We start from the raw sequence: 11959 nt of genomic DNA on the forward strand, positions 1-11959 counted from the left end.
AGACACACCATGTGATGTGTTTAACCTGAGGAGAGACACACCATGTGATGTGTTTAACCTGAGGAGAGAGACACCATGTGATGTATTTAACCTGAGGAGAGAGACACCATGTGATGTATTTAACCTGAGGAGAGAGACACCATGTGATGTATTTAACCTGAGGAGAGAGACACCATGTGATGTGTTTAACCTGAGGAGAGAGACACCATGTGATGTGTTTAACCTGAGGAGAGACACCATGTGATGTATTTAACCTGAGGAGAGAGACACCATGTGATGTATTTAACCTGAGGAGAGACACCATGTGATGTATTTAACCTGAGGAGAGAGACACCATGTGATGTATTTAACCTGAGGAGAGAGACACCATGTGATGTGTTTAACCTGAGGAGAGAGACACCATGTGATGTATTTAACCTGAGGAGAGAGACACCATGTGATGTGTTTAACCTGAGGAGAGAGACACCATGTGATGTGTTTAACCTGAGGAGAGAGACACCATGTGATGTATTTAACCTGAGGAGAGACACACCATGTGATGTGTTTAACCTGAGGAGAGAGACACCATGTGATGTGTTTAACCTGAGGAGAGAGACACCATGTGATGTATTTAACCTGAGGAGAGAGACACCATGTGATGTATTTAACCTGAGGAGAGACACCATGTGATGTGTTTAACCTGAGGAGAGACACCATGTGATGTGTTTAACCTGAGGAGAGAGACACCATGTGATGTATTTAACCTGAGGAGAGAGACACCATGTGATGTGTTTAACCTGAGGAGAGAGACACCATGTGATGTATTTAACCTGAGGAGAGACACCATGTGATGTATTTAACCTGAGGAGAGACACCATGTGATGTGTTTAACCTGAGGAGAGAGACACCATGTGATGTATTTAACCTGAGGAGAGACACCATGTGATGTATTTAACCTGAGGAGAGAGACACCATGTGATGTGTTTAACCTGAGGAGAGAGACACCATGTGATGTATTTAACCTGAGGAGAGAGACACCATGTGATGTATTTAACCTGAGGAGAGAGACACCATGTGATGTATTTAACCTGAGGAGAGACACCATGTGATGTATTTAACCTGAGGAGAGAGACACCATGTGATGTATTTAACCTGAGGAGAGACACACCATGTGATGTATTTAACCTGAGGAGAGAGACACCATGTGATGTATTTAACCTGAGGAGAGAGACACCATGTGATGTGTTTAACCTGAGGAGAGAGACACCATGTGATGTATTTAACCTGAGGAGAGAGACACCATGTGATGTATTTAACCTGAGGAGAGAGACACCATGTGATGTATTTAACCTGAGGAGAGACACCATGTGATGTATTTAACCTGAGGAGAGAGACACCATGTGATGTATTTAACCTGAGGAGAGAGACACCATGTGATGTGTTTAACCTGAGGAGAGAGACACCATGTGATGTATTTAACCTGAGGAGAGAGACACCATGTGATGTATTTAACCTGAGGAGAGAGACACCATGTGTTGGAGAAAAATATAAGTTCCATGCCATTTCCTAATCAATATTTTCTAATCAATAAGCTATAAGCTATAATTGCATACACATTATGACATGACTGCTCTGACCCATAGCACACTGACTTCTCCCCCAGCCCCATAGAGAGGACTTCTCCTTTTGCTTGCTGAGACCTTGTCCAGTGCATCGTGTACCATAACAATTGATACAGACAGGAGCCTGCACGGCACACCCCCCCCCCCCTCTCTGCCTTTTCCTCCTCTGCCTATAAATCTATGTTACACTGTCGGCCATATGGCTGAACAATTGACTCTGTATGACATATCAGAATTGTGTACATTGAGGTTCAGCCCTCTGTCAATATACATGTATTGCAGAGAATGTAAGCTATTAAATATACTTTTATGGTAAATCTTCCTGGACTCAAGGCTCAATTCATTTGGTATTAGATAAGCTGTGATATACATCTACATATACATTTTAGCGGAAAGAATAGATTTTATTCTCTATCACCATGTGATGTATTTAACCTGAGGAGAGACACCATGTGATGTATTTAACCTGAGGAGAGACACACCATGTGATGTGTTTAACCTGAGGAGAGACACACCATGTGATGTGTTTAACCTGAGGAGAGAGACACCATGTGATGTGTTTAACCTGAGGAGAGACACACCATGTGATGTATTTAACCTGAGGAGAGACACACCATGTGATGTGTTTAACCTGAGGAGAGAGACACCATGTGATGTATTTAACCTGAGGAGAGACACACCATGTGATGTATTTAACCTGAGGAGAGACACCATGTGATGTGTTTAACCTGAGGAGAGAGACACCATGTGATGTGTTTAACCTGAGGAGAGAGACACCATGTGATGTATTTAACCTGAGGAGAGAGACACCATGTGATGTATTTAACCTGAGGAGAGAGACACCATGTGATGTATTTAACCTGAGGAGAGACACACCATGTGATGTATTTAACCTGAGGAGAGAGACACCATGTGATGTATTTAACCTGAGGAGAGACACACCATGTGATGTATTTAACCTGAGGAGAGAGACACCATGTGATGTGTTTAACCTGAGGAGAGAGACACCATGTGATGTGTTTAACCTGAGGAGAGACACCATGTGATGTATTTAACCTGAGGAGAGAGACACCATGTGATGTATTTAACCTGAGGAGAGAGACACCATGTGATGTATTTAACCTGAGGAGAGACACCATGTGATGTGTTTAACCTGAGGAGAGAGACACCATGTGATGTGTTTAACCTGAGGAGAGAGACACCATGTGATGTATTTAACCTGAGGAGACAAGACTGATGTCTTTGATAAACACATTTGATTTGATAGACTCCTCTTATAGTGATCACCTTGGGACGGATCAAATTGATCACTATATAAGCGGATGATCATTATAACCGATTTTTTTCTTTTTTTTTTATTTCTCATGCAGATTACCATCTAATTGACATTTCTATGTGTATTACATGAATACAGCACATATAAAGTCAAGGAATGTTATTGATTTTCAAAATACACACAGTAAGTTAGGCCTCCAGCTGTTTCAAACACAGAGGTCTCACATAGACACCATCTCTCCACAGACAGAGATGCTGCGACCTCTCCATATACAGACCAATCTGGGAACCCAACGGTTAAAAAAATAACGACTACACACACACACACACACACACACACACAAAACACACACACACCTGCATCTCCAGTCGGATCCCAGCGGTAGGGGAGAGTTTGTGCTCTGAAGAGGCGGTCAGGGAGTTGCTCCGCCTCTTCTGCTCCTGAAGGCTGGGGCTTCCTGTCCCTGGCTCACCTGGAGTCCCACACGTCTGGTACACCTACAGCAGTCAGAAGAATGCACGCACGCAGGCACGCACACACACACACACACACACACGCACGCGCACGCACGCACGCACGCACACACGCACGCACGCACACACACACACACACACACACACGTTCTTGAAAATGTTTCTAATGTGAAATAACTTCTCGTTTCACGTGTGAGTGCTCAGAAAATCCACTAGATGTCACCATAGAGAAGTGTTTAAAACAGGTGATGCACTGTAAGGACTTTTTAAAATGTGTTTTCTTGGTTGTCTGGTCCCCCACACTCTTTGACTTTTTGGCCGAAAGTGTCTGGGGATTTTCTTGATGCTGCATAGCGAGAGCATCACAACTGAGTAGGAATATGTTATTGTGACTGGAGCATTTTCTTTGTGATTTGTCTTGATATATTGATACATTTGCACATTACATGTACAATTTCTTAACATTGATGACCTGTTTGACTTTCAAAACAAGGCTAAGCTGGCTAAGCTGTGTCCACTGCTTGGTCCAAATGATGGACATCAATATTGACATTGGCCATGTTGTTGCACATCAGGTCACTCTGGCTGCTTAGTAACTTAATGATGCTGCCTAGTGACACAATCTGGCAACCAATAAAACTAAATGCTCAAAGGTTGAGAGCGCTTTCCAATCGGAGCAAATGTTGAGCTCTAGCTCAGGTTTCTAGACCGTCACCTTCTATCTACAGCTGGATGGGAGTTCTAGCTCCCTCAGCTTGCTTTCTGAGGTTAATGTGTAACATAGGATCAAACAACCAGATGCTGATTTGGTTAAAAGGTACCATTCTTTACGTTCAGCAGAGGAAAGTACTGAAGATATGATAAATATGATCAATTCATAACAAACTATGACACAATCCTTTAAAATAAGATGCAAAACAAATTATGCTAAAGGTTTCTGTACAACCTAAAACAGGACCTTTAACTGAATTGTATAGCGCTCATCCAAACCAAACCAATGCTCGAAGATAATGTTGGCTCCCATTAAGAGTTCTGTATGATTTTGCTAGCTAGTGTATTCCTTCAGGATTTTAACCTGGGAGTGGAGATTAAGATAAGATAAGATAAGATATTACTTTATTGTCAGACAGAGTCCGAAAATTGTCTTGCATCCACAGACAATTGTTTCTCATAAATACATACAATAGAGCAAAACGACAACCAACACCATCCTCAAAGTGCATAGTAGACAAAACAAAACAATAACAAAAGACAAGAATAAGGAAAGTGTCTGCAGCGCTTCCTTAGTCCCTATTAACACGTTATGAGACCCGACTGGTCAAGAGGTAGGGTTAGGGTGGTACCATAGCTCCAATGCTCTTTCACCACAGAAGTGCTCTTGAGCAGGGCGAGCCTCTATACTAACCGCCATGGAAACTTTGGATTCTGACCTCTGCGATGGAATGCATTATAATGTACAAGGAGCTACTTTATGTATTTAATAGGGATATGAGATGAGACAAGCTGAAATATCTTACCTTAGCAGTGAAAGTGTCCATGTTGTCCTGTAGGTAGCGCACCGCCTCAAAGATACGGACCGGGACGGAGGAGAGGACCACGTCTAGACTGGGCTCCGAGCTGAAACTAGACGCCACCTGGAGCATGGACTCTGAGAGGAGAGCACAACGCATTTATGTGAGTAATAAGCCACGAGAGGATGAGCTTCACAATGATTTTTCAGCGCTACATGTAGCACGTGCTACGGGAAAAAACTGGTCTGTGATATGAGTACATTGAATGCAGTAGCCCACGTGCTATACTGCTTTGAAACACATTTCTTTTTAGGGTTTGGTTTTTGTGTGCCCTGTAAGCAACATTCATGTCCTTTGCCAGTCACAGACCTGTGTTGAAGTGATGAGCTGCACTACTTGCGGTTGTTTTTAGAGATGGTAACATACATTTTATACGCACGCTACTTATGGCCTCTGCTAGAAAACCATCAACCTCTGTAGCACCAGTGCTACTGTATGTGCAAAACAAGTTAACGTACAGCCCTGTGTGGCCTACATGAAGCTCACCTATAAGGTTCTGCCACTCGGCGTCCAGGTCGGCTTGGTTGGCCAGGCAGCCCTTCATGACGTTGGAGCAGTAGTTGGGGCAGGGTTTGACCGAGGCCATGCCGCGACAGTGGGGGCAGTAGACCAGCTTCATCAGGGCCTTCACACACTCTGGGCTCAGAGAAACCTGGGAGGTGGGAGGCGCAACAGAAGAAAATCTCTCAGGCGAATTTCACATCATTCGCCTCCCGGGGCAAAATCGCATGTGTCGGCATCTTTGCATTGGCTCTGTATGTAATCACAGCACCGCACGAAAACACAGAAACGCGTTTGGTGTGAACACACAAGGAATGCAAAGGTCAGGATCTTAGTGCGCAGTATTCCTGTAACTGTAGAACAATCACACCGATTGTTCTACAGTTACAGGAACACTGAGAGGGGAGTGCAAGGAAAATAAATAGAGTAAAGAAAAGAGACAGAAGGGTAGATAGCAAACCGTAGCTTTTACAGGATTAGTGGACAGACAGACACACAGACACATCAGTCAATGCATCACTGACTACAGGGAAGTACCTGTGAGTAATCGTGTGCTGGAAAAAACATCATCACACCCATAAATCTGATAAGAAAATTGTCTTCCATGTAAAGTGGAGCTTTGTTGTAATGACAGAGTCTGACACTTCATTTTTGATGATCTTTGTGTTTTTAAGTTTGAGGGCGGAGACACGATCCCTGGCAGTTAGGGTGTGACGGCTATGGATCTGCCATATCTGCTTTCCTGGGACGCAGCCCAGCAGGCCTTAGTCACAGTCACAGTCACACACACACACACACACACACACACACACACACACACACACACACACACACACACACGCACACGCACACACAGAGACAGACAGATAAACACACTCTCTCCCTCTGTCTCACACCTACACGCCCAGTCTATTTCTTGTTTCCCTCTTCTTGTATCTTTATTTTTCTTTCGTACATGTAATGTATCGGAGGAAGCATGTGATACATGTGCAGCCGCCAGCCGCTTCTTTTCACCTGACAGCGAGGAGTATCGCTGGCAGGACGTAGCGCGTGGGAGGATCACGCTATTCTCCCCAGTTCCCCTTCCCAAAGGCCTGTTTTCACTCTTTCTACTGTCACGCGCACGCACACGCGCACACACACACACACACACACACACACACACACACACACACAAACACACACACACCCACGCACTCATGCACATGCACACACACACACACACACACACACGCACACACGCACACACACACACACACACACACACACACACACACACACTCACCTGTGAGACCTTCCTGACCACCTCTCCGCTGATGGTCAGCCCCTGGACAAATGACCTGGCCGTGACGAAAGCTCGTATCACCTTCATCTTGAAGTCACGTGGGACGTCCCCGAACGGCCGCAGCGTCTCCTGTTGCTTAGCAACGCACTCCAGGTAGTCCTCCGATAGGCTCACCTGCCAGACCGAGACGAGACAAACAACATTTAGGGACGGGGCTTTGTGTTAAATGATGTTACGTTACATTACGTTATATACGTATTAGGGCTGTGAATCTTCACTGGCCTCACGATTCGATTCGATTACGATTCAGAGGGCTACGATTCGATTCGATTACGATTATCGATACATCTTCAATCGATGCATCACTTTTTTCCCCAATACATGATTTATTTTTTCTCACTTTCTTTTTTCTCACTGTGTGGCTACTTTTAAAATAAAAGTGCATTTGGAATTGCATTGTATTATGATCCAAATAAACAACTGCATGTACTTCCATTATATTTTATTCGATTATTTTTTACTTTTTATTTTTTTTAAATAATCGATTTTTGACATTTCTGAATCGATGCAGAATCGTGCACGTCCGCATCTCGATGCATCTTATAATCGATTATTTTTGACACGCCTAATACGTATGTTATGTTACACCAGTGGATTGTCTAGGGAATGAGTCTTTAGCCCAAGTGAAGGAGTTCAAGTATCTTGGGCTCTTGTTCTCGAGTGAGGAGATGATGGAGCGGTATGGTGCTCACACCGCTGTGACAGAAAGAGAGCTGAGCCAGAAGGCAAAGCTCTCGATCTATTGGTCGATTTCTGTTTCTGCTACCCTCACCTGGTCATGAAGGATGGGTCATGATGCTACCCTCACCTGGTCATGAAGGATGGGTCATGATGCTACCCTCACCTGGTCATGAAGGATGGGTCATGATGCTACCCTCACCTGGTCATGAAGGACGGGTCATGATGCTACCCTCACCTGGTCATGAAGGATGGGTCATGATGCTACCCTCACCTGGTCATGAAGGATGGGTCATGATGCTACCCTCACCTGGTCATGAAGGATGGGTCATGATGCTACCCTCACCTGGTCATGAAGGATGGGTCATGATGCTACCCTCACCTGGTCATGAAGGATGGGTCATGATGCTACCCTCACCTGGTCATGAAGGATGGGTCATGATGCTACCCTCACCTGGTCATGAAGGATGGGTCATGATGCTACCCTCACCTGGTCATGAAGGATGGGTCATGATGCTACCCTCACCTGGTCATGAAGGACGGGTCATGATGCAACCCTCACCTGGTCATGAAGGATGGGTCATGATGCTACCCTCACCTGGTCATGAAGGGTGGGTCATGATGCTACCCTCACCTGGTCATGAAGGGTGGGTCATGATGCTACCCTCACCTGGTCATGAAGGATGGGTCATGATGCTACCCTCACCTGGTCATGAAGGATGGGTCATGATGCTACCCTCACCTGGTCATGAAGGATGGGTCATGATGCTACCCTCACCTGGTCATGAAGGATGGGTCATGATGCTACCCTCACCTGGTCATGAAGGATGGGTCATGATGCTACCCTCACCTGGTCATGAAGGATGGGTCATGACCGAAAGAAACAAGATCACGGATACAAGCGGCCAAAATGGGTTTTCTCAGGAGGGTTGCTACTTGCTGGCATCTCCCTTAGGGACAAGGTGAGAAGCTCAGTCATCCATGAGGGAAGGAGCCAGTTGAGGCAACACAGTCTCTCACAGACAATTGTAAAATAGCAACGTTTTGGACCAACGTTGCTAGTACAGTATGTTACAATTTCGGCTCCAAAATTGTAAAATGGTAACGTTCTGAGATTTTAGGTTTAGAGTTACCCTAACCCTAGGGGGAGGGTTTAGAAATGGAAAATCTCCGGAAACCACGCCCACCCCTGCGTACACGTATGTTACCATTTCACAATTTCGGAGCTGAAATTGTAACGTAGCAGCGTTGGTCCAAAAACGTTGCTATTTTACAACTTTTCTGGAGATCGGGTCGGTTGAGGTGGTTTGGGCATCTGTTAAGGATGCCACCTGGTCGCCTCCTTAGGGAGGTGTTCCAGGCACATCCAGCTGGGAGGAGACCATGGGTAGACCAAGGGCTAGGTGGAGAGATAGTACTCCACGCAGGCCTGGGAACACCTCAGGATCCCCCAGTCAGAGCTGGCTATAATGTGGCCAGGGAAAGGGATGTTTGGGGTCCTCTGCTGGAGCTGCTACCTCCACGAGCGAGCACGGATAAGCGGTGAATGAATTTCAAGTTAATCTTCTTACTCATTTTTCGAACTCATTACTCTTTGTATTTATTTTTAACTGGATCAATATAGATTTTTAAAAGGTCCATTTCTAATCTCTAAACCCCACGTTTACAGTAATGTCTACTGATCTACATTTCTCTATTAAAATTAGTTATAGTGTTTACACATAACTCGGTAAACATAACCCACGTAAACCATACATTGAAAAAAGTAGTGTAAAAGGGAAAAAAAGTTGATCAAACTTCAAATATTTCCCAACATTAAAGTCAATATTCAAATACGTTGTGGTATCATTTAATATATTAATTTGCTGTGTGGAGTTTCACTTATGTCCACACTTACTTACCTCTGCGGGGGTGGAGCTCTTGAAAGCGTGCTCCAGGAGGCGGGACCAGAACTCTGATAGGGTCTCGTCCAGGTTGAGGGCGGAGCCCCGGTAGTAGCGTCGCAGGTCGCTGTAGAGATCGGCAAATAGACGGCTGTTCTGCGAGTACAGGGGCCCCAGCGGGGACAGCACCTCCTGCAGGGAGCGCTCAGAACTACTGTGGAGGTCTGTGAAGTAGGCTGGAGGAGGAGAGAGAGAGAGGAAGAGTGTGTGTGAGTGCAGACATGAGCCAGGTGTTGATCCAAGTACAGTATTATATTTGGCAAATTATGCTGCATTGAATAAGCCAGCGGTTCCCAACCTCTTTTGGCATGTGACCCGATTTTGATGTCACAAAAATCTAGGGACCCTAGACATTCAAATTCAGGTACACCATTGATATTATCATCATCAGTGACATCGTCAGTGATTTCACATGTAACAGACTTCAATCCAGAACCTAATTTGCAATTTTGCAGCATTATACTTTTTCACAACATTTCAAACGTTTGGCTGAAATCTGTTTGGCAGCCAGATGGATAGGAAGCAACAGAGAGGTCCAGCAGAGACTGAGGGAGTCAGTGAGCCAGGCAGCGCTGCAGTATATTGGTCTGGGCTTTTCCTCTGCGCTTCAAAGACCATGGCCCAGTGCCAGCCGGTCCTAACCACAACCATCTGGACCGACCACTACATTACTGCTACTGCTACTGCCACTGCTACGGCTACCGCTACCGCTACGGCTACCGCTACCGCTACCACCAGGGGCGGACTGGGATCATAATTCAGGCCGGGCATTAGATACCAAGCAGGCCAGGCCGATACAGGCCGACACGCGTGCCCTAACCCGGCGAAAAATCTGGGCCGTTTGAAGCCCAATTTGGGCCATTTGAAGCCCGATTTGGGCCGTTTGAAGCCCAATTTGGGCCGTTTGAAGCCGGATTTGGGCCGTTTGAAGCCGGATTTGGGTCGTTTGAAGCCCAATTTGGGTCGTTTGAAGCCCAATTTGGGCCGAGTCCAATTTTACAATGAGATGCACCCACTTTAACCCTGAAGTGTAATTATTACTTCAGACTAACTAATACAGTAATAAAACCACTAGTAAACCAGTAGGCGGCGCCTAGCCTGCTGTTCAGTGAGTGGCCTGACTGCAGGCACCAAAAAAAAAAAAAAAAAAAATTGCAGGCCAGGCCAGGCCAGGCCACCGGGCATTTGCCCGACGTGCCCGATTATGCAGTCCGCGCCTGGCTACCGCCACTGGCACTGCTACTGCTACTGCTACTGCTACTGCCAGGATGCCCTGCTGGCTGCCTGCAGCCTCAGAATACTGTCCTCCTCTCTGTTTCTGTCACCTCCACCTCTTTCTTTCTTTCAACCTCTTGCTTGCACTTAGTAGCCTCCTCCTGTCACATTTCTCTCACTTGCCACATTGTTTGTCACCATGTTGTTGTCCTCCATCCATCCCTCTATCCATCTCTCTCTCTCTCTCTCTCTCTCTCTGTGATGTGCACTGATCTGCAGACTCGGCTCCTCAGTGGGTCAACTGCTCATTAGCTGAACCAGAGCCACTGCCCCAGGGGACACCCCTCTGCGCGCGCGTGTGTGTGTGTGTGTGTGCGTGCGCACGTGTGTGTGTGTGCACGCAGGCGTGTGTGTGTGTGTGTGTGTGTGTGTGTGTGTGTGTGCGTGCCCCTGCGAGATCAGGGGATCAGCTTATCACGTTTCATTGTGTCTGGCTGACTCCATTCTCATTATAACACCCAGTCAGGGGTCCCCTTGACGCACGGGAAGCACACACACACACACACACACACACACACACACACACACACACACACACACACACACACACACACACACACACACACTGTGGAAGCTGCAGCATTGAGTGCTGAGCAGCCAGATCTTGTGTCGAACACACACGCCCACAAGCACATAACATACAAATGTTGTACAATGCAACATGCAGTCTCTGTGTTCACAGCAGTGTTTGAGCTCAGCCTTTGCTATTGACCTCAGCCTGTAGTTAGTGTGTATCCACCCCCCTCCCCCCCCCCCCCCCACACACACACACACACACACACACACACACACACACACACACACACACACACACACACACACACACACACACAGAGCGCACTTATCAGTCTTGTAGTCAAGTCACTATATACACTAAAATTCAGTTTTTGAGACACAATTCTAAGATTTTGCACACTTCAACTACTGTGACAGCAAAAGGAATTGTCGTGAAGAATCAAGCTTTATTTAGCGAGAATTTGCAGTAGCTGTTTACAGTACCGTTTACAGTAGAACATTTTCATGAACTGTGGGCTCAATTTTTGATCAATTGAAAATCTGGTTGAAAATTCTGTGTAGGACAGTCTAACGATGCAGATGCTGAAGTTTGGTGTCGTTTGAAGAAAACATGTGGGAGGAGTAGGGTTTAATTAGTTTGACAGTTTTTGCAGTTTTGTGGTCTTTAGGCTTCATAATTGGGCCATAGGTTGCATTGTACAAAATCCCTTATTTAGATGAAAGTTGCAAAGCCGGAGCACGTATGCATGATTTGTTATGAATTTTCAGAGTTTGAAACTT

General features: G+C 45.8%; 1 protein-coding gene across 1 annotated transcript in view; it reads right to left on the reverse strand.

Annotated features, from left to right (window-relative positions):
* gpc1a (glypican 1a) overlaps nt 1-11959 on the reverse strand; it is a 55475-nt gene that overhangs the window by 7187 nt on the left and 36329 nt on the right. The window contains exons 3-7 of the mRNA XM_083647667.1: nt 9347-9564; nt 6708-6881; nt 5408-5573; nt 4868-4998; nt 3234-3374 (exon numbers count right to left, since the gene is read on the reverse strand). Coding sequence (XP_083503793.1) covers nt 3234-3374; nt 4868-4998; nt 5408-5573; nt 6708-6881; nt 9347-9564 — 830 coding nt within the window. The remainder of the gene's footprint in view (nt 1-3233; nt 3375-4867; nt 4999-5407; nt 5574-6707; nt 6882-9346; nt 9565-11959) is intronic.

The sequence above is a fragment of the Poromitra crassiceps genome (genome assembly GCF_964638095.1).
Source record: "Poromitra crassiceps genome assembly, chromosome: 12".
In the NCBI taxonomy this organism is placed as follows: Eukaryota; Metazoa; Chordata; class Actinopteri; order Beryciformes; family Melamphaidae; genus Poromitra; species Poromitra crassiceps.